Source organism: Zalophus californianus, chromosome 10 (genome assembly GCF_009762305.2).
Source record: "Zalophus californianus isolate mZalCal1 chromosome 10, mZalCal1.pri.v2, whole genome shotgun sequence".
NCBI classification, from domain to species: Eukaryota; Metazoa; Chordata; class Mammalia; order Carnivora; family Otariidae; genus Zalophus; species Zalophus californianus.
Window position 1 is genome coordinate 15861019 of NC_045604.1, and position 24205 is coordinate 15885223.

Below are 24205 nucleotides of genomic sequence, written 5' to 3' on the forward strand. Positions count from 1 at the left end.
TCTAAGTGATTCCAGTCTTGCAAATTAATTTGAAAGCACAGGATGGGATGTTAGTGGTGGTTCATTGCTCACCTGGCCCAAGAGAAGCATGTTGCAAGTTTCGGCTTCTATGAAGAGCAAAAGAGCAATGATGTTCAGGCTAAAGAAAGCCTCCGTTTTTATTAATTATAAGGTCAGAATCTGATTTTCTGGAATCAAAAGGCTGAGCAAGCAATCGTGAAGCAAGGGCTACACAGTGGCAGAAATGAATGCAACCTGACATTCCACGTGCATTGTGGCATAGCTCATTGCTTTCCAGGCATCTATGGAAAACACACCACCTCTCAGGTCTGCCGGCTAAGACGTGTTCTCACTGAACCATAACCTAGCAGTGGTTCTCAAGTTGGAATACCAAATGACAGGAGATGTGGTCAGGAGTTACCTAGACTGTTCCAGCATTTTTAAACATCCTGGTGATGATTTGTGGGAAGGATGCATAGACAGGAGAAAAGAAAATCAGGAAGAAGCTGTATTTTTCATTTACAAAATGATACTGAGAGATTGTCAGAAAAGCAACTAGATAACATACATTAGAACTCAAGAAGCAACAACTGCGTTTTAATTTTCTAATGGGAGAAACCAATAAGGTATAAATTCCTCAGTTTACACCAGGAGTTAAAAGAAAATCATTGCCTACTTATTGGTTCATTTTGTAAATTGAGATCAATGAAATTCTCTGAACAACAGCATGAAATCAATCGTAAAATAGCATATAATTCATGGCCGGTATTGTAAATTATACTTTGCTTGACAGTAATCGGTGAGGTTTCCATGTGCTGGGATGCATTTCCGTGTAACACGTCTCAGGATGATGCCTGTGGATCCATTTCTAATGCATATTAGAGTGATCTGTTTTTCCCTGTCTACAACTCTCCGTGTTTGATCTTATGCAAATGATGCAATCAAGCAAATGGAAAACAAGATGTTGTTGCTAAGGGGCTCTGACAAACAGTGGCCTTATGTTTTCAGGGTTCCCCCACCCTCCATTGCCCCGACTCAGATTTGTGTACATACCTGCAGTTGTTTGAATCCATTGATCCATTACATTGCCCTTGAAGGGCCTAATCACTTCTGTAGAGACGGATTATCAAATCAGTTGCAGTTAGGCAGGGAAGAGAGAGTTATCATGATGGTCCTCTTTGCTTTACATTGTGAATTGGTGGCTTTGTTGTTTATGCTCATTCCCAAAGAATGCCTTAGTCCTGCCTACCGGGTAACCCTCTTTTTCACTTTCTAAAACTGACTCTGGTGTCATTCTGTTGGTTCCTTTTCAGACACATACTACTCTTTTTTCCCCCCACCTGATGCTGCCTCCCCTTTTCTTACCATAATTTTTTCCCTTTTTGCTCACATCTCCTCTTGTTTCATCAAGGATTTCCCAGTCAGGCCACCTGTGCAGCTTCCTCTCCCATGTATCATGTTAGATACTATCCCCTTTTTTTCATGCCTCATTATTCAAAGGACACTGGTGACACTTCATCTCCTTATGGAAATACATTGAGAATAATCCACTTCGGGGTGGGCAGTATAGGCATAAAAATGACTTGGAAGTCAAAAAAGCTATTTAATCAGTCTGGCTTTCTTTGCACTATTGAGTTCATAGGTTTTTAAATTCTCAGAATCAAAAGGAAATCCTCAATTCCTATTGTAGCAAAGGCACACTGAACAAATCAGATTTCTCAAACTAGAAACGTGGCCCACCAAGTTTGTGTCTGTGTGTGTATGTGAATTATCTTAAGGAAAATGATTGGAAAAATTTTTACTTCTGCATAGGCTTGAAAAATCTTGGCCATCATAAGCATAAATGAGGTACCAGTGAGCATGGAGCATTTATAAATCTGTCGATAAGACCTCTACCTGTATCTCTATTTCTATGTAACTGTTTATATCTTTACTTCTATGGCTACACTTGATAACTGACTTCCCTCCCATAAAATTTTGTAGTAAGAGAATCACGGTCATTCTCAGGGTTCCCCCTCCTGTCCCCTGATGGTGTGAAAGCTTCCAGAGTGTTATATTTGGAGTGTGGCAATTTGGAGTGCACTTTCCTTCTCTTTGCAAAAGGATCACTATTGAGGTATCTCACTCAGATCCAGGATACCCCTTCATTGCTTCCGTATCACACTTGGGAAACTAAATCCTTGCACTGTTTTCCTGGTCCTGCCTGCCTACATACACCAAGGTCATTTCTTTAGCTGAGATCTGTCACCTCCCTGGGACTCTATCTTGGAAACAGGAGTAAGGGCCCCTCCTCCCAAGAGTTGGTACATGTCTTCTACCATTATTCCAACATTCTGGGAAATCTAAGGCGGTGGAGGCAAGGGAATATGCACTTGTTGGTTTTCCCAACGTTATATCTGAACCCTGAGTAGTATCTGTTCCCCTCAATGACTCTGTTCGGGAAGTTTCTCTTGCTCTTTCTGCTCCCTAAACAACCAGCCACATTCCGTTTTATAGGTAGTACCTATTTTATAGATAAACTCTAGATTTATAATTTAATTGAGGGAAATTTAGATGAGAATTTAAATGAGGGAAAAATGGGGAGGGGGCAGGGAGAGGGCGGAAGGAAATAAAATAGGTTACTATGACAGCCATATTGATCTCAGCCCCTGGGGCACTGATATCAAACATTGTGGGAGTTCAGAGGACAGAGCTATACTTAAGGGATCCAATTTGAGACCCCACTCAGTTCATCTAGAGAACCGACCAAAACATGGGAGGAGGAAAAGAAAAGATCAATACAATGAAGAAAGAAATAAGGGAACAAGACAGTTATTACTGAGGAGTGCCAAGGGTGCCCTTGAATTTGGAAAACCTAAAATTCTACTAGACTCTTTCAATATGTTCAGCAATATTTCTCATTCACATCTCAGAGGTATGGGAAGCATTAGAGAAATGAGATGGTGAGATTTATCCAGAGCTAGGAATTGGGAGAGCATATATTGAAGTAGGTTGGTGAGGTGAAAAACTCTAGGGAGTGGAGAGCATGGCTCTGAAAGGAGGGATCAAAGATCATATCAAGGAAAATGCAAATGTTGCAAATAGTTTGAAAATGAGAAGGTGCTAAGAGATAGACACTGTGTGGTGACAAAGGAGTGATTGCATTGATGTGACAAGAGGAAGAGGTGAAAGGCTATCAGTTTGTGGTCGGAGAGGGCAGATTTTAGATTAAGAATCTTGGAAACAGCTCCAAAGATGATCAAGTAGTGGGTATAACTGTGCTGAATGTCGAATAAATGAAGTAGAGGTGAAGGACATTACATTTGAGGAAGTTAAAGTGAAGCCAGATTCAGAGATGAGTCATTATTGAGGATGTTGGAGTTGCCAAAAAGGAATTATAATTGAAAAGAAAACTGAGCCAATGCTGAAGTCATTGAGGAAAGGAGAAGTATGACATAGGAGGTATAAGAGGGTGTGTGTCAACTAGGTCTACATTTTCTTAAATAATGAACTGATATTGGTAAGTTATGGCTGTCTTCTCTCCATCTATACATGTATATACATGCATATCATAGAATTTGAAAAATATATGTAACTAAACAATAAGTAAGATTTAAATTTTCTTTATGCCCTCACTCTGAGAAAAATGCTGTTGACATTTTGGTGTATCTCTATCCCTGTTTCTTATGAAGCATTCATGTTGGAAAATTACTCTTTGGCATTCAGGCAAGCACAAGTTTGCCTTTTTCTTATGTTTTTTTTCAATAGTGACTCTCTTTCATCTCATAATTACAGACCCTTCATTGACCTAACAATTAAATTCTTGGAGATTTTTAGCTGTTATTCTATTTCTGAGAAAAAGTTCGCGGTCTGGCTAAGGGCCATAGAGGTCTCCCACCTGTCTTGTCCATTCATTCACTCAACGAATAAAACTATGCTAAGTAGACATCATATCAGTCCTGAAGATATTGTAGAGTACATGATAGAAAAATATATATATCTGTCTCCACTCAAGGTGTTTACACCCCCCTGGGAGGGATATAAAGGCAAGAAATAAATAACAGCAATTTCTGACATGTTTTGGTAATTATAATAAGTAACTAAACAAGGCAATATGACAGAGAGTATCTGAGGATGGTGGTAGCCACACTGTTGGATTATCAAGAGAGAATACCCAGAGGAGGATGAACCTGAAGAATGAAAAAAATTCAGCCAAGTATAGAAGGAGAAAATAGATTATAGCTAGAAGGAATAGTACCTGCAAAGGCCTGGAGGTGTGACATTGTAGAGTTAAAGGAACAAAAATACATCTAGTGTATGGAAGGAATGAGAAGAAGTAGGCAGGTGTTAAGTCAGCTTGTATTTCATTGACCATTATTAGATTTCATTCTAAAAGAAATAGAGGGCCCAAAGTAGTGTATTATTCTGGGGAATCGGAAGATCACTCTTCACTAATGATCTTGCTTCTTTCTTCACTGAGAAAATTGAAGCAGTTGTAAGATAAATCCCATACACTCCCATGGCCATCTATCCACCAGCTAGCATTCATACCCACGTTGTCTGCCTTCTCTCCTATAACTAAAAATTATCTGTCCTTGTTCCTTCTAAGTCTAAATCCTCCTCATTCATACTAGATTCCATTCTTTCATGTAATCAAGGCAAAACTCCAATAATTCTCTCCTCTTTCATCATTACTAATTTTGCCCTCTCTGTTGGGTCATTTCCATCAACATACAACACAATTTTTATCTCATTTAAATTATCTTTTTTAAATCCCTGGGTGCTACTTACCTTCTCTCTATTGTCTCATTTTTCTACTTTACAACAAAATTTCTTGAAAAAGTTGTTTATATTCACTATCTCTGATTCTTCTCTCTCTCTCTCTCACAAACTCACTTGAGTCAGGCTTTGACACCCATAACTTCATTGAAACTTTATTGCACAAATACCAATGACTGCCATATTGTTAAACAATGGTCACTCTGTAGTCATCTTATTTGACCTACCACCTTTAAAACATTTGATTTATTTGACTTCCAGATACTATCTATAATCCTCTTGTTTTTCTCGTACATTACTGGTTGTTCTTTCTTTGTTTTGTTTTGTTTTGTTTTGTGTTAGTTGATTTCTGCTTTACTCCCAGAAAAAGAAAAAGATACCAAAAGATTTGAATCCTTTTACCTTTTCTCTTTTCTATCTACACTTGCTCTAGTAGTGTTCCATCCACTTTAAATATAATATATATGATGATGACATCTCAAATTATATATCAGGCCAAAACTTTTTCTTGAGATTACAAATTTATATTCAAATTGCCTAATTGACAATTCCATGTGTTTATCTAATTAATATCTCAAACTTGCCATGTCTAAAATATGAATTCTTTATCTTCCCCTTCAAAACTTGTCTTTTTCTGTGATCTTTTTTAACCAAATTAATAGTTCATTCTTGCCTTTGCTTAGACCAAAAACCTTGGCGTCAGCTTTGATTCCTCTCTCTCTCTCATACACTACCTACAGTGTACTGAGGAGTCCTATAGTTTTGCCTTTAAAACATATCCAGAGATCCTTTTGGAGTGATTTCAGCAAAATGGCAGCACAAGGCCTTCTTGGTTCCTTCCACCAATCCCCCAACCCCAGACCCCTGCCCAGAACCATTAATTTGAACAACTATTCACATGTAAAATTACCTTCACAAGAGCCAAGGTTTCCAAATAAGGGATTATAGCACTTGGATAAAGCACAGAAATAAGAAAAAATGCATTTAAGGAGAGTAGGAAAGATCAATTCACATTACCTGCATTTATCCCTACCCCAAACCCAAGCAGTTCAGTACAGACCAAGACTCTCCCCATGGGAGAACGAGAGTAAAGTGAACACCTAACTTCACTACCCCAGAGCTGGCCTGTTCAGCACTAGGCTGAATCTTAGGCTGACTCCCTGTATGGAGCCATCATCCTACTTGATTTCAAAATATATTACAAAGCAATGGTATTCAAAACAGTATGTTATTGGCATAAAAACAGAGACAATATCAATGGAACAGAATAGGGAGCCCAGAAATAAATCATGCATATATGGTCAACTAATTTACAACAAAGGAGCCCAGAATATACAATGGAAGAGGACAGTGTCTTCAATGCATGGTGTTGGGAAAACTGGATAGCCACGTGCAAAAGAATGAAGCTGGACCACCATCTTACACCATTCACAAAAATTAACTCAGTGCACTCAAGACTTGAATGTAAGACCTGAAACCACAAAACTCCTAGAAGAAATCATAGGTAATAAGCTCCAAGATATAGGTCTTGGTGATGATTTTTTGGATCTGACACCAAAAGCAAAGGCAGCAAAAGCAAAAATGAACAAGCGAAACTATGTCAAACTAAAAAGCTGCACAGAAAAAAAAAAAAAAAATCAAATTGAAAATGCAACCTACTGAATGGGAGAAAGTACTTGCAAATCATATGTCTGATAAGGAGCTAATATCCAAATTGTATAGAGAACTCATACAATAACAAAACAAACAGACAAATAAAAAAAAGCCAGTCCTTTTAAAAAATGGACAGAAGATCTGAGTAGGTATTTTTCAAACAGAGACATATAGATGGCTAATACATACATGAAAATATGCTCAACATGACTGATCATCAGGAAAATGCAAATCAAAAGGATTTGCAATGAGATATCACCTCACATCTGTTAGAATGGCTATCATCAAGAAGACAAAAAATAACAAGTGTTGGTAAGAGATGGAGAAAAAGGAGCCCCTGTATGCTGTAGGTAGGAATGTAAATTGAATGCAGCCACTATGGAAAACAGCATTGAGGATCCTCAAAAAATTAAAACTAGAACTAAAATATGACCCAGCAATTGCACTTCTGGGTATTTACTCAAAGAAAATGAAAACACTAACTCAAAAAGATATATGTAACCTCGTGTTCATTGCAATATTATATATAATAGCCAAGATTTGGAAACAACTTAAGTATTCACTGATGGATGAAGGATAGGGAAAATGTGGTATATACACAATGGAAGATTATAAAATAAGGAAATCTTGTCACTTGCAACAACATGGATGGACCTTGAGGATATTATGCTAAGTAAAATAAATCAAAGAGAGAAAGACAAATACTATATTATCTCACTTATATGTTGAATTTAAACATAAAATAAGCTTATAGATACAGATACACATCACACACACAAACACACACACACACATACAGGAATGATATTCGGCCCTGTAAAGAGGAATTCCTGCCCTTTGAGACAATATGGATAGACCTTGAGGGCTTTATGCTAGGTGAAATAAGTCAGACAGAAAAAGACAAATACTACATATTTTCACTTATATGTGTAATAAGAATGCCTAACTCATAGAACTAGAGCAGCATCGTGGTTGCCAAGGGATTGAGGCCAGAGGACCGCTCCTTGGGGAGAGGAATAGGGAGGTGTCAGTCAAAGAGAACACACTTCCAGCTCTAAGATGAATAAGTTCTGGTGATCTAAGCTATAGCATGGTAAACATAGGTAACAATACTGTGTTTATACATGAAAGTCATTAAGAGAGTAAATCCTGAATGTTATCACCACACACACACACACACACACACACACACACACACAAAGGTAATTATATGAAGGGTATAGAAATGTTAGCTAACCTTATTGTAGTAATCATTTTACAATGTATATGGGTATCAAATCATCACAATGTACCTCTTAATCTTATCTATGTTATATGTTAATACCTCAGTAAAGCCGGGGGGGAAAAAAAAAACATATCCAGAATCCGACCATTTCTCACTTATGAAAAGCCTCCACTTACTTGATTACTACAGTAGCCTTGTAAGTGAGATTTATGCTTATGCTCTTGCTCACTATAGTCTATGTTCCACCCAGCAGCTGGGGTGATAGTCATGAAATCCATCTGATCATGCAACAGTTCCGTTCAAAATCCTCTAGGGTCTTCCTAAGAGGATCTCAGACTAAAACCCCAAATCTGTGCAAAGACCTACAGGGCTCATGTGATCCAGTCCCTCATTAAATCTCTGATGTCATCTCTTAGTTCTTTCTGCCTTATTCACTCAGCTCCAGCCGCACTGGCCTCCTTGCTATACCCGTGCCCGGCGTGTTCCTCCTTCCAAGCCTTAGCTCTGCCACCTCTCTTGGAATGGCTCTCTCCATAGAATCCCAGATTTACTCTCACCCTTTCCAAGTCTTTGCTCAATACGTCACTTTCCTGCCAAAGACTCCACTGACTCTTGCCTTTTAAAATTACCCAGAACTCCTGATTCTTCTTGCTCTGTTCTATGTTTTCTGTAGCCCTTTTCGATTATACACCACTAACATCCTTAAACCCTGTTGGACGTTTTAGTTAAAGCCATGCTGTCTCCTATCTTCCTCACCCATAGCACCTTAGGTGGTCTGGGGGTAAACCCTAACTATGAATGCAGGACCTGACAGGATTTGGTATTTCAGTCCCGGCTCATCAGTCATACTGGGCCTTGTAAGTAACACGACCCTCCCACACATACTTACTTCTTCATCCTGGTGTCTCCCATTCTCCAGCTGGCATAAAAATGCCAGTGTCCCAATCCCTGAAGGAGGAGATTTTGCCACAGTAAAAACCAGATATCAGTGGTAACCCTGGAACTAATTGCTACGGGAGGCTATTAGGCATCTGAGACAGATATTCCTGGTGAGTTTACGAGTTAGGTGATCAAGGTCACTTTCAAAGTATGGAAGTATATTGGGAAAGGGAGTGGGGCATTCTGTAGTAAGGAGATACTGTAAGGTGATGATATCATGATGATGCAGTCTGACCTCACCAGCCTGAGGATGGTAACGGTAACTGAGGATTAACTAGGGTAACTAAGACTTAACTGATTTTTAGATGTGTAAGTCTGTCCCAGCAAACACAGACAAGCAATCATCAGGCCACATTTAGATGGTATGACTTGCTCACCGCCTACAAACTGGGTAGCCAAACCCCTACCTCAAAAAGCTAGAATGTAAGGAAGCAAGAAAAACTGCCCCATCACAGAGTCTGTTTGCCAAAGAACATTGTATCATCCAGTCTCATTTGCAGCTGACCAAGACGATCTGAAACGGCCAAGAGAGAGGCTCATGCAAAATATGCCAAAGTCACTTGGAATTGACCACGTGGAATACAATTTCGGCAGGGGCATGTTCTTTCAGAAAACTTAGATGTACTCTGATGTTCAAGTACTACAGCTTTCTCCTAATTGCACTGACTTACCCATTAGGGATTCCTGCTTTATTCTGGGTTCTGTGTCCTCCATGATTTTGCTCCTGAAACCAGACTTAGAGACAAAAATCCCTAGCTTCCCCTGCCTCAGGAATGCAAGGAATTCAGACAGATGGTAGAGATGAGAAGCTGCCTCGCCACCAAGTTCCTGGGGATCAGAAGGAGAAAGTGAAGAGAACAGGGGAACAGCAGATAATGTGTTAGCATGTTAATACATTGTAATTTGGGCCAGAATTGGACCTGCTAGTGGGAACTGTCCTTTCATGAAAGAGTAAATAGTAGTTTACACTCATTGTAGCATATGAGACCACTGTTCCCATGATTTTTAACTTAGTAAGTTTCATAGAACTTATTGGTCCAAATGAAGGTCCGCCAGTTCTGTCTGACTTGCACAGACATGGTGAAGCTGTTCCTGTCATGTCTCTAGCAGTCCCGGGTGAAACCAGTGCTGTACCCCTTCACCCCCAGCTTCAAAGTGTCCTTGTAACATGTCTTCTGACCACATTGCTGGAGGGTGCCCACCTCAGCCAGTACCACTGAATAGCAGTGAGAGAAAATTATAACAAGAACAAGGTTGAATCCAAAGCATTATGAGTCTCTTCTTGATGACCACTCTTTTGGTCTAGAGTAACTATATTTAGTGTAAAATTATTATTTTTGCCTCTTTTTGGATGATCTACACGTTTAACCAACTCACTGTACTTTGCATGAAAATCAAAGTGTTCTTTTCTAGTTTACTTTTGCTATCAGTGTAATACAAAATCTATTTCCCTAAATTAGGTTGTATCTCATTAGTCTTTTAAATGTAGAATTGTAATGGTTCAAGGTTAATGAGATTGAAAAATATGTGTAACTTAAATTGTGACTAACTTATTTCAAAAATATTCCAGAAAATAGAAATTTCTTCTAGTAGTATAAAATTATGAATGATATTTAAATCTTGGTAAAGTTGACTGCACTTCGGTTAGATTCACCAATAAAATAATTGTTGAGTACCTTTATAACTGAAGTACTCGGGGCATTTCGGAATTGAATTAGTAAATTACAGATTGGTTTATTCTAATGCAAGGGAAAATGATTATCCATTAGAAAGGCCAACAGGAAGAAAGTACTAGGGAGGTTCACGGCAGGGAGAGATCATTACTGGCCGGGGCACTATCCCACTCTCTCAGTCACTGTTCATCCCCAGCTCAACTGTGTCTTGATCATCTCATTCATTAGTTCTTTATTCATTTATTCAAACATATATTCAGAACCTACAATGTGCCAGGCACTGTGCTAGATACTGAGACAAGGTGAAGGTCAAATAATAGTTGGTCAGGTGGACAGGAAAAAGGAGTTAGGCAAAAGGAATTACAAGCACAAAGTCATTGTTGCAAGTTATGTATTTGCATTTCAAAAACAACTCCCCTTGTCTTCAAATATGCTTTAGAAATCATTTAAATGTCTCATTTATATTTTAGCAGAGTGGTTGAAGGAACTCTAAACTCAGAAAATGACTTATCTGGTCGTATACATTCAAGAGGATGGTCAAATTGTTAAAATGAAAAAGTTAAAGCAAGAATTTGACTGACACTTATCTATTTAAAAATAACCGTAGTATATTTAAAGGATAAAACAGCCTATATCTTATTGCTATTGATTTTTAGGGCTATTGATTCTTGTTTTAAGCTTTACTTTAACAGTTCTAAGAAGTGGGAATGTAGAGGAGTCGGATCACCTGAATAAAAAATATAATGGTATACAAATTCTTTTTCCTCCACCCTCTAGATTTAGCAGTATTTACACCCCACCAGTTTGTACTTGGTGCCTGCACACATGTGGGATGTACAAACAGTTCCCTGGTCATACTGTACACAGCACAGCTTCCACCAGAGCGTGTGGATTCCCCACTTCTGACCGTCCTGGATTCTAGAACTATCTATGTACAGTAAGTAGAAATGTTGTCTCTGTCCCACATTGGTTTATGCAAGAATCCCAGTGAGCTCAATCAAGGGAAGGGCTTGTGACATAAAACTAATTTTATTGTGATGAAATGCATAGAAGTGATTAGTTCAGTGGTTCTGGGAACCTTTGATTATCACCTGCCAACTTAATTTCCATTTCGTCTCCACGCAATCAGGCTGAGCTACATACGGACACAGATTCTGTGCAAACTTCAATAAATGGAAACTGACCACTTGCAGGACTGCCTTGGGCTTTCTACAGGGGAGGCGTTATCCGTGATGAGTTGGAATTAGTCTAAATATTTATTTTCTTTTTGAGTATACACTACAACCCTGCAGTTGAAGTCAGAAAGGAACTTTCACGTATAGGCATGTTCAGATTATTTTTGGTATGAATGGATTCTGACCCATTTCCTAAACTCTGAAGTACAAGGTATACTGTCATTACTGAATTGAAATTTAACAAACCTCTCCTGCCACCAATGAATACTTGTTTACATTCATCTCTGTTGGTCTCAGTTTTCCCATCTGGAAAAGAGTTTGGGCTGAGTAAATTAGGGTATTTGTTCAAGCTGGGAAACATTATGATCCATACCCCATTGTTCCAGGTCTGAGGTGTCCTGTTGGCTTTCAGTGCTGCCCTAACCTGAGCCCGCATTACTTACGCCAAAAGATTTCCCACTACTCTAAGTATTTCTCAGTTTACCTGTTTCTATTTTACGATTTGTCCGGCTCATGTTCACTCACACATTGTAAGGTGTATGTGGAATATCCTCTACTTTTCCTTCTGCCTACCATATCCAATCCATCAAGTAGACAGTCTTCTGTGTCTAGGTAGTGTCTCACCTTATCCATGAGGTTTGATTTGACTACTTCGCACTTCAGTGCACTTCAGTCCTCAGCTTCTCTGTATTCTAGAGTTGCATGTTAATTTGGCATTAGATGGCTGCATTTTTTCAAGACAATTATGTTATTTCTCTCTCTCTCTCTCTCTCTCTCTCCCATTTCGCATAAATTCTCAAATGTTCTATTTCTCTCAATTTTTGTTCTATCGCTTAAGTTCAAAATTAAATACTCACACATTTTTTATATTATTGGCTAGTTAAAATTATAAGTAACTAGAAAGTAGGCACTATGCCATATTTTCTTTAGACCATTCAGAAGAGACATTTAATAACTACTTGGGTTTTTTTTTTTTTAAGATTTCAGTGTGTGTGTGTGTGTGTGTGTGTGTGTGTGTGTGTGTGTGTGTGTGTTTTGAGTGGCATAAATCCAAGTTCATATGCGTCCTTTAAAAATCTTGCACATTTCAGGTTTGACTTGAATGAATGATGGATAGTCATGCTATATTTTTCCATTCCCAGGTGGAAACAACCAAGAAATGTAAATGGGATTCTGGAGCGCTATATATTATATATTTCAAATCACACACATGATTTTACAATTTGGGATGTCATCTATAACAGCACAGAACTTTTTCAGGATCACCTGCTACAATACTTGTCCCCTGGTAATAAATATCTCATCAAGCTGGGAGTAAGTTCATTTTAGTCTACCACTTTCTCTTCCCTTCTCTTGCTGCTTCTCTCTTCCTTTGTCCCATCTTCTCTCTCTTGTTCACTTAAAAAAAAAAAAAAAACCCAAACCCAAAATTTCTGTATTGCTGTTGAGACTGAAAACATACTTCACACTGTAAATGGGAATGTAATCTAATATCTACATATTTATTTTGTATTACACAGAATGATGGCATAATAATCTGAGTCATTAGATTTTTCCCCAATCTAATTTGGGATTATCAGAAATTATTTCTTCTTTGTTATTTCCAGAATGTCATAATTGGTAAGGGCTTTTTCTAAAATGCCTGAATTAATAAGGTTATTTCCCTATGGAGCTTGTTTTCATTTGGAAAACAATGTACGATATGAGAATTTAGGTCTTATATTTTAAAATGATGGTTTAAGTGATCCCTAAATATTCTGGATTGTTATTATACTCTGGTTTACATTACACTTCTATCTCAAAAGAACAGTCACTTAATAAAAACCCTGGAATCAACATACTTTAGAGGTCTTTAGACAGACAATAGCATTTTTTAATGCAAAATAGCACTTTTATACAAAGGTCTTTTAAAAGACCTTGATATTACTGTGGAATTTATACTCAGTGGTTCCTTTTGTTTTTTGATGAAATATAATCTTTTTTAAGTTTAATAGCACATCTGAAAATAACTGAATATAAACATGAGATTGTCCCTATTTGCTTTAAACACACTCTTCATTTTATAGTAATACCTATATAAGGATATTTGCTTTGATAAATGCCATAGAAAATATTCTGCTCTTGATTATGAATAAATTTACATTTATGTAGACACTGTGTATGCATTCATTTTACTTAACATGCTCTTGAATGCTCTAAATATTATACCATGAGAAAATAAACTACATTCAACTATTGCTTACTGTCTGACCTGACATCCCAAAACAAGGGCAATCAGACAATGTTAAAAATCCTATTCAGAATTGACTCTATGTGCCTAGGTGTTCAGCACGCAGATGGGCTTATGAAGCAGCATCTTTGATTACTTAGTTGTAGCACTCAAGATGTAAGAAAGTTATTACCTTGATTTTCAAAAACTAATACAGAAATCCACACTATTTTCAAAACAGTGGTAATATCAAAATCCAGAAAAGACTCTATTGCTTAGAAGAAACCAAAATTAAACAGAAATTGTTGTGCTCTTAGTTTTTATCAGGAGGCAAATGTCATGAAACAAAGTTCTACTCCCCAGGTAATTTTTAGGATATGCTGTGCAATCAGTATAAATCCACTCCAGTCTCCTATGTTTTATACATCTGTAATATCTTGAAAAATGAATACCACTAGATTGGGAGGCTGCTTGCCTGCATTTCAATTCAGATTTTGCTACCAACTGTGTAACCAAAGGCAAATTCACTTAATTGCACTGATTTTTATGTTCTCTAAGCCTAAAGTCAGGGCTTTGAACTAAATGATTTTTAATGTCTCTTTGAGCCCTAAAATTCCGTGACACTAAATCATTCTGTGATCCCAAACAATATTCTATGGAATCAAATAAGATCTGTCAGCCATTGAGTAATGTTGATGCAGAACGTCATAAAGATGTGGAAGTCCCTGCCCTAACTCTTGTTAGGAAAATAAATTTGTTCACATTATTTTTTATTTCTCTGTATATGGTAGTGGAGAAAATACACTAATATATTTCAGGAAGTAGTCAATTAAGTTTTTTACCTAACTCTATAACCAGTAAAATAAGTGAACCAGAACATTTTAAGTTCATCTTGGTTAATTGAAGGGTTACTGTATATTTCAGTTTCCACATAATAACTGGCTTTCAAGGTCATTAGATTAGTAGATGGAGATTACGTTCTCAGCCAAGTGCAGTTGTCTTTATAGATAGTCTTAGCATGTTGAAAGTTCTGGAAAATAAAACATACAGATGACCAAGCCCTTAAGAATAGAAGACGATACATGAGGATTCAAGCCACTGTGATTTACTCTAGACTCAGAGACAGTATGTTACTTCAAGTGGCTTCATTTAATTTTTCCTGTTAACTTGATTATACACTCCTGAAGGGTAGAAACAGCATCTTTCAAAATTCTATCTGCTGAGTCAAGCACAGTGTCTGGTAGAAACTGGAAGCTCAGCAAACAATTCTTGAATGAATGGATAAATGAATGAACACTAAGTATATGTATTTCATGAAGAATCTGAGACTTCTGATATGAATTAAATGATTTGTTGTAAGATGTCAGAATTGGGGACTGTGTGGATCTAAGCATATACTTTTTCTACTGGAAGAGACAGCATAACATGTTACTACACTCAACAAATGGTATTGTGGAGTGTGGTAGTTCTGAATAAAGATAATAAGTCAGCAATTAAATAAAGAAGCTAGTAATACAAACTAGTAGCAAGATATGTACAGCTTGATAATTTTCATATTACAGCTAGACATTTGCCTCTTGATGAATGTTAAGTGTTAAATATCTTTACTGGAAAGATTCTTGGAAATGATGAGCTTAATTTTTCAAAGGATCATTTATATATAACATGGCCTTGTTCCTTTTCTTCATACTTTAAGGTATGCTGCATTCTTAATATCCTCAGAGCCTACTTACCTGAAAACAAACTATTGAAAAAGAGAATGCTAGTTTTGGATGTTCCTAATAGTCATCATTTCAAAATAATTGATACACATGTATTAATTACTCATTTCCTTTACCAAAATTCAATCCCCTATTTGATCAGAAGTTACTGGACATTTCAGGGTGGTACTATGACTTTGCCACTTAACAAAAATGGCTGTAACTGAGAAAAGCTATAGGAGATGGGTTGAAATGCCTTATTGTAAAGGCTCAGGGGCTTTCAAAGACCTTCCTATTTCATAAAAGCATCTTTAATTAATCCTGCTAATTTATTTAGTTTTTCCGAACCAGAATTTTAATCAGCATTCAGTTGCATTGCACGCAGGGGCCTCCAGTGCTGGTAGGTCAAACAAGATACTGATTGGTGTGATTTCATTTAGATAATATCAGTTAGATTCGACAAATCGGAAGCAACTTTAAGAGCATTTTTTTCCTTATTTAGGAACTGCTCACTTAGCACCTCTAAATGCATGCAAAAAGAATGCGGAAAAAAATATTTTGCAGGTAATTCTGTTATTTCAGTAGCCTCTTTATAAATTCTGTTTTATTTTCAAGAAAAATTCTCTCATAAACTCCTTGGATTCTTAGAAAGCTCCTTTGTCAAATTATGAGTTTATGGTTCTTAGATGACATAGCCCATAGCCCAAAGATCAATCCTTCCAAACCAGAGGATGTCTTTACTTACCCCAAAAGGCATCCTAAAATTCTCAAAACAAAGTAATTTCAATTCACTCTTTATTTTTAAATATATATAATTACATGTCTTATAATATTTCTTTGGGGAGAGGTAGCTGGGGTCAATTCTTAGGACATAAAAAAGTAATAGTGACAAGTAGACGATCTGAATTAAGTCCCAGTGTGTTATGGGTTTAACAGGAAGATGCTCCAACATTTTTCCCCTCCTAAGGAAAAAAAATCTAGGAACTGCAAGTAGTTTTATCTCTCTGAGGACTAAAAAGAGTGCTCTTTCCATCATTTTCCTTTGATAATTTGGCTGTCCCACTTGGCCTCTTTTCCTGCCATATTTTCTAGTGGACTTTTAGTATGTTTGAAATGTCTTTTTTTTAATTTTTCTATTTTAATGTTATTTCTTGGGCTAACAATGACATGTCCTAGAGCTTTGAGTCATGGTTTGGCCACAAGCTCAATTGATTCCTCTTTATTTGCAGAGATTCTGTTCTCAGGAAGAGGATAGTTTATCTCTTCCATATATATGCACACGCTGCAGCGGAGAATTAGAGGGAACCACAGAGGTTAATTAGGTCCCAATCTTAATGCAATTTCATGCCCAAGCCCCAGTTTAACCCATCAGAAACTTGCCTACACTGATGAGAAATTATCCTGAAGATATAGGCTACTGTTGTATTCTTGCAAGGGAAAGTGAGATTGAGCTCCATGTCTACTGACCATTTAATATTTATACTTGTAATAAATAATTTGAGACAACTTGTTCAATAGTATACAGCAACTTAAGAAAATATCTTTAAAAATAAGTCAACTGTCTCTTATTTATAGGGAAAAAAATTCAACTGTGTTGATTATCAAAAGGTTGTTCCCTTAATATCGAGTTGAAAAGCAAGGGACAGGCCCAAAGAAATAAAAAGATGTTTTAATTTTTTATGCTAGCAATATCTACATTCCCTGAAAATGGACTAAATGCCTATCTGCTTTTTACATTGTCCTATGATTTTGCTTCATTTTCTTAATTGGTTTTCAGTAAATTTTAGGGCTTTTTGAAATATTTTTAAATTTGTGTAAATTACAACTGGAACCTAAATTGATACTGAACAAAAGCTTAAGTGTAGTTTTCAAATATCTATGTTATATAAAGATATGATTGCTAATATTTGCTAGCAAATAGAGTCTGGAAAAGCCCTGTGTGTCTGTCTCTGCTTCCTGGAAAAATATTTATCCAATAAGTTAGGTAGCAAAGATATTTTCCTAATACACTTAAACATTTATTTTGGAATTACTTGTAGAATTATAAGAGTACACACAGAAGTTTCCAGGTTGTTTTTTTTTTTAAGATTTATTTATTTGAGAGTGAGGGAGGGAGAGAGAGAGTACACATGCACGTGATCAGGGGGAGGAGCAGAGGAAGAGGGACAAGCAGACTCCCTGTTGAGCCCAAAGCCTGACATGGGGCTCGATCCGGCGACCCTGAGATCATGACTTTAGCTGAAATCAAGAGTTAGACACTTAACCAACTGAGCCATCCAGGGCCCTCCCAGGTATCTTTAACATCCATGTTTTCATTTATGGCATTAGTTAATACCTAATTAGGGAATGGGAAGATTCTGTGATCACTTTAAGTGTGCTGGCCGTGTAATGAGCCCATTTCCTCTGGCACATAAGTAAGTGATTTGACCCTTTAAGCTATTAAACAGTCACTCAACAACTGCTTTGTTGCTGATACATGAGAAATACTATTTTATTCAATTTCACATTATGTTGTACTCTAAACATATTGGTTACACTATCGCAATAAAGGCAATTATATTTGCTGTAGATCTTTTATTTTACTCCAAATCACTCGTTTTTATCCTGAAGTAATTTCAGTCTCTAGTGTTACCCTCATGTAGTGTGCACACACACGTGTGTGTCTGTGCATGCGCACACTTAATTCCTTCTAGGAAACTTTGTACAAGGCTGATTTCATCAAGGTTATTCATCCAGGCAATAGATGCCCTATCGCTAGGCTCTAACATAGGATGTACTTATAATTCATATATGCATACGTTTTGGGTTATTTTCTAATTATCAGAGCTGGCTGTCTCGTGTCCTGAAAAGCAAACTAATTAAATGTCAGACCTCAGCACTGAAACAAATTTATTTGGTGTGGTGGGGCGGGGGGGGGTTGTGGATCAAGAAAACTGTGTTTCAAAGTATCTGGAACTCTTGTTATGAATTCTCTGTTTCCAAGGCTTTGGACCCAGAAAACTTTTGTGACCCAGAGTGAAATGTGGTTTTTGCATTTCCCCTCAGGCTTGCACAGGGGGTGGGTGCACTGTGAGCGAGGCCAGTGAGGCCCTAACTGATGAGCAGGCACCCGAAGGTGTGCCAACCCCCAAAGCACACTCTTATTCACCTCACTCCTTTCACATCTCCTGGACAGAGCCTGAATATCCAAATGGTAAGTGAACTCTTTTAGCCTCAAGTTAAAAAGATGATTAGCAAAGGTAAATTAATATTCTAAATGGCAGCTTATATGTGGTGCTTAATTTTTAATGATCATTTTAGCACATAAAATACCTGAGATAGTATCATTGTCTGCAGTTGGGAGATTGTAGTTTTTAGGCTAACACACAATTTTGGTGGCTCAAAAGTGCTCCCTTTTGATAGTTCTTGTGTACTGCATCTCATTGTTCAATACGTTCCAGGAGAGGTGGAGAGAACAGATGAGGATTCCCAAAGTGCCATTGTGACAGTGACATTATATTTTCAGTGACTTTCTGTTTCTGACAGTCTTGAGTTCATTCTCTGAGAGGTAGAGAGAGAGAGAAAGTCCATGCACATCATGTATTTCAAAATGCTTTTGGTTGAATAAGTTTATCTTAGAAGAGACCACTTGGAACTCTGTATTTTAATATATTATATGCAAATATGTCAGCATGCAGTTTTTAAACAGTGCATATGTTAAATATATATGTATTTATACTTGTTTAACTTCAAGTTGATCGTGTATATTTCTAAGTGACATATACATCTTTGCACAGTTTAGAGAATTACGTAAGCCAGTTCAAGTTGGCTAAAATAAAATCTTATTATAAAGAATTTGCAATAACTTGGAGGTAGAAATTACTTTATTCATTTATTGGAAATATCTTTAAGTTTCACACAACATACTGTCATTGTTCCACACTGATGGAAACTTATGTAACATCAAATTTTGTTCCCGTTAAGACAAACATCAAGACTTTTAATATCCTAGAAATTGTTTTAAGTAGTTTGTTACTGAAAATCGAGATGGCCTCCTTTAGCATAGCCAAAAAGAATGGAAGAAAGAAATTGAATTTTATTAGTTTGTCTTATGTTTACTATGATATTAATTATTCCAGTCATCTCATTTTAATTAAACTTTTGGCAAATGCATTAGATATATTTGAGGTAATGGAGAGAGTTCAAATAATTAGAGTGAGTGATTATCTCTGCTATTGAAGTGATTCCTGTACTGTTATAAATTTCCTAATAAAAAAATAAATGGATCTCTATTTGATACTTATATGAAACAGTCAAAAAATCTTGCCATACTTCGTGCTCCACAAATGTATCTAGCCCATAGGTGGCAATGCAAATGTTAGTGATTTATTCCAATTGGATTGCTGTTAAATGCCATTACGTGATTTGCATCGTAGAACATTTTCCTTCATACCATTGGTCTTGGCACCTGGAACAGCAACTGTACTCAGAATCCTAGGTGGACCAGAGAAATACTTTCTACATTTCAGGGAATATTTGCATACTATGTTTTGTGCATTTACAAGCAGTTTTAAAATGTATTCATTGAACCAAAAAGAATTTGAGAGGTTTTGGAGATTTGTGTAAACACTTTCATTGTGTTCTAAAGTCTTGTGTTTAATCACATCAGAATTTTCAAAATTTTTATTTTGGGGCAATGGTTAGACATTTAAAAAGTAATAGTGTTCATTTAAAAAGAAAATAGCAACTTTCACGCCACCTACTTCTCTCTTCACTTGCCCCAAATTTTCCAGTGTTTGATTTTTATTGTCTATCATCTGGAGAGGGAAAATCTGATTGTTGGAAAACACCTTGTTCCTCTATTTGTTTTTAAAGCCCCCATACTTCCCCTTGAAAACCTAAAGAATAAAATCCAAATTCTTTAGTCTAGTATTCAGGTCACTCCCAACTTATGACTCAATCTGCATTTACAGAGCCTTGTAACATATGTTCCTTTCTAGAATTACTTATGGCTTACTGTAGGGTTGCAAGACTGTGTGTATGGAGTCAAATTGGCCTAGAGACAAATATTATCTCTGCTGTGTAGTAGTGTGTTACTTTGGGAGATGGACTAAATTCCATGAGCCCCAGTTCTCTTGATTATAAAATTGGCATTGACAACCCCTATTTTCTTTCCGTCTTTCCTGTGGAAATCTAACTCATTCCTCAGAACTAAATGTGGGCCTCTTTTTTTTTTTTTTTTTTTTAAGATTTTATTTACTTCTTTGAGAGAGAGAGTTAGAGCACAAGCCAGAGAGGAGCAGAGGGGGAGGAAGAAGCAGACTCCTTGCTGAGCAGGGAACCCAACTCGGGGCTTGATCCCAGGACCCCGAGATCAGGAAACCTCTGCCTGGATTTTTATTACCCTTTACATTCAACATATCCAAGTTGATTTCTCCACATGTTCTCTGCCCCTCTACCTGCCTTTTCTCCTGTGTTCCTCCTCTTCCTGATTAGCACAACCCAGTCACATGAGCCAGAAACCTGGGTGGCATTCTTGACTTCAACCCTGGCTCACTCCTGACTTGTCTTACCACATGACCCTCAACTCCACTCCTCTAAGGAAGGTCACTGATATTTCTCACCCAGATAACTTCAAGAGCTTCCTCATACCCTGCAAAAATCTGAATTGGTTCATTCAGAGTCTATTTTTTGAGGACCTACTGCTAGGTGCCATCATTCTGATGATACCAAGATGAATTTGCCTAATCCCTGATCTTAAGGATAAGGGCTCTTTGGGGGAACAAATAATCGCAAGGTAGGGATATGAATAAGGTGCCAAATGTATGGAGAAGAAGTTCCCTGAGGAACTCTATGGGATGTGGAAGTGTAATCCCTCTGGGTCTCCACTAGGTGTGGCAGGTCCAGAGATATATAGGCATTTAGACTGTCATGTTGTGAAACAGATGCTTTTTGCATGGTTTTGCACACGCTGGGATCAGTATTATTAACATGGAAAAAAATATGGAGAAACAATAAACCCACTTCCAGTAATAAGAAGTATGTGAATTTCCAAAATATATGCCCATATGTGACAAAATATGAGAGATATAAAAGCTTCTGATATAAATGTCTAGTTCTTGCCTATCAAGCAAATGGTCGCCTTTAGACAGCATGGCTTAGGAAATAGACTCTCTGCTTTTCATAAATGATTCTGATTTAAACAGTCACTTTCTACTCATCAGAATCTTGTGATATCCTGACCCAGTGGCTAAGAGAATGGCGTATTGCCCTTCTGATTGCCATTTTCTTCTTTGTCTCCCAACCTGCTCTACTCCACAGCTTGTGCTGGGAAGCTTGCTCTTTGCTTCAGGACATGCCTCATGCGCTCTGAGAATTTTTCCTGTCCTAGAACTTTTTGTTCTGTGCTCTACCAGCCGTTCTAGGAATAGTGCCTGACCCACATAATAGATGCTCAATTAAAACTTTGCTGATTAGCACTACCAAAAGAAAAAAAATAAATGCACAGAAAATAACAAATGTTGGCAAGGAAGTCAAGAAATTAGAACCCTTGGGCACTGTTGGTGGGAACATAAAATGGGGCAGCTACTATGGGAAACAGTATGGAAAATTCCTCAAAAAATTAAAAATAGAATTACTATGTGCTCTAACAATCCCACTTCTGGGTATTTATCCAAAAGAATTGAAAGCAGGATCTTGAAGAGATACTTGCACACCCACAGTCACTGTAGCCAAGAGATGGAGGAGACCCAAATGTCCACGGATGGATGAATGGATAAATAAATATATACACAATGGAATATTATTCTGCCCTTAAAAAAAGAAATTATCACATGCTACAACATGGATAAACCTTGAGGACATTATGTTAACTAAAAGAAACCAGTCACAAAAAGACAAACACTGCACGATTCCACATAGAAACAGAAAGTAGAATCTGGCAGGGGGGTCAGAGGGGGAATGGAGAGTTGCGGTTCAAGGAATATAGTTTCAATTTTGCAACATGAAAAGGTTCTAGAGATCTGTTATACAACAATGTGCATTTAGTAAACAATCTGTACTACACACAGAAAAACAGTTAAGATGGTAAGTTTTAGGTTATGTGTTTTTTTTACCACAATTTTAAAAATATGATGTAGAGAGGATATAGTAAAATGCAGTAAACTTTTTAAACCAGAAGAAGAAAAGGTTAAGGGCTGTGTTGAAACAAAATTTATTAATTGAAACAAAAGTTTCAATTAATAATCACTTAAAGATAGATACATAAAATATACATTTGTTAAACCAGAGTGAGATCATTCTGTCTTGTGTAACTTGTTTTTCTCACTTAACAACGTTGTGGAGACATTTTTCCCTGGCAGTTAAGCAGACAGAGCCCAGCTTCAGTGTTTCAAAAGGCAGCAGAGTCCCACTGAATAAAACCACAGCTTATGAGACCCATGTTTTATCAGTGGATATTTATGTTTCCATGATTTTGCTGTTATAATGCTACATGCTGTTAATTGCCTTCTACCAAGTAGTCGGTAAGTACTCGGTCTTTATCACTTGATTGCCACCTAAGGCTTTCTTTCCTTCAAACGTATCCTACCGAATTCTAGGTCCTTGCTTCACTTACCTGCAAAAATGGAGTGACCCTCCAGCTCTCTTTCTCTAATCAGAGTGCTTGGCATCCACATTCCCTCCGGCAAAGGTGTTCTCCGCAGGCTGCTATTTCAGGCAGGATTTTAAAACCTGAATGAGAGCTACTTTTAGGAAGATAAGAACCCTTTATTGTGTAGCACCTGGACCTTTCCTTTGTCATACCATCAGCCATCAGTGAGAAGGGGCACAAAGGATTACTGTCTAATAAATTTGTGACCTGTGTTGTGAAGATTACAATTGCGTAATCAGAATGATGCTTTTGAGAGCTTCCAAATTCTCATGAGCCATATTCCCTTTCAGAAGCCTAGGCCTTAGAATCTGTAAATATGTTTTTTCCTCACACTTGCAGTCCCCCCTTGCTAAAATCAGCATCAATACTAACTATACCAAACTTATTCCTCATTACCTAGCATAACGTGTAATGACATTTGAAAGTAATTAGAATGTTTTTTAAAACAGTAACTAGAAATATAGAATATGAAATTCTTATCCTTTATTAATATTTACAATTGCTTGTAACTATCCACTATCTTTACTTAAGTAAATTTACTAGAACAGTTTCCCTGTTAGATTGTGACCCACATGAGGACAGGGATGTGACTTGTCCTCTGTGGCCTTGATCACGGTTCTAGTGCCAGCAACTGGGAGGGTGCCAGTCATGGTATTATGGGTATTTATTGCTGTTGAGGGGATTAATGTTTGCTGATGATAGGGACAATGATAACATAGTTATTGTGTGGGTGTGAAAAGTATATGCATACGCAATTACACAGTACATGCAAATGCACATTTACAGCACATTTTATAATTACATAATATAGGGGAAATGATTTCAAAGGCAGCAGAATGGCAATTTCCTCTTGGCCTGCTGAGGGCTCAAAGGCCCAGTTGCTTGGTATAAGATTTTCTCAGCCTAGTGATTTGTTGAGATTTTAAAGAGAGACAGCATGTGAAACTGGATCTGCTTTGCATGCCTCTGTGTGAAAGGGTAGATTGTTCCTGCCATCAAGATTTGGTAATGTCAGGATGAGCACAGGAGAAGGAGAGCTGGGCACCCATTAGACAGGGTCCCAGGGACTTCTTGAGAAAAGAATGAGTACTTAAGGAACCTATGAAAATATTTTCCTAATGCAGCCTTTTGTACTGGGCTGGCTTTTTGAGAATTTATATGTGGATATGTACCAAGACAGGGGCAACTGTTGATAAGAACAGAAAGAATTTAGGAAGTCGATTATTTTTGCAGACTTACACAT

At 37.3% G+C, this 24205-nt stretch overlaps 1 protein-coding gene across 1 annotated transcript in view; it reads left to right on the forward strand.

The window, feature by feature from the left end:
* Positions 1-24205, forward strand: part of USH2A (usherin) — a 717806-nt gene that overhangs the window by 345631 nt on the left and 347970 nt on the right. The window contains exons 32-34 of the mRNA XM_027612135.2: positions 11026-11185; positions 12566-12737; positions 18378-18525. Of these exons, the coding sequence (XP_027467936.2) occupies positions 11026-11185; positions 12566-12737; positions 18378-18525 (480 nt within the window). The remainder of the gene's footprint in view (positions 1-11025; positions 11186-12565; positions 12738-18377; positions 18526-24205) is intronic.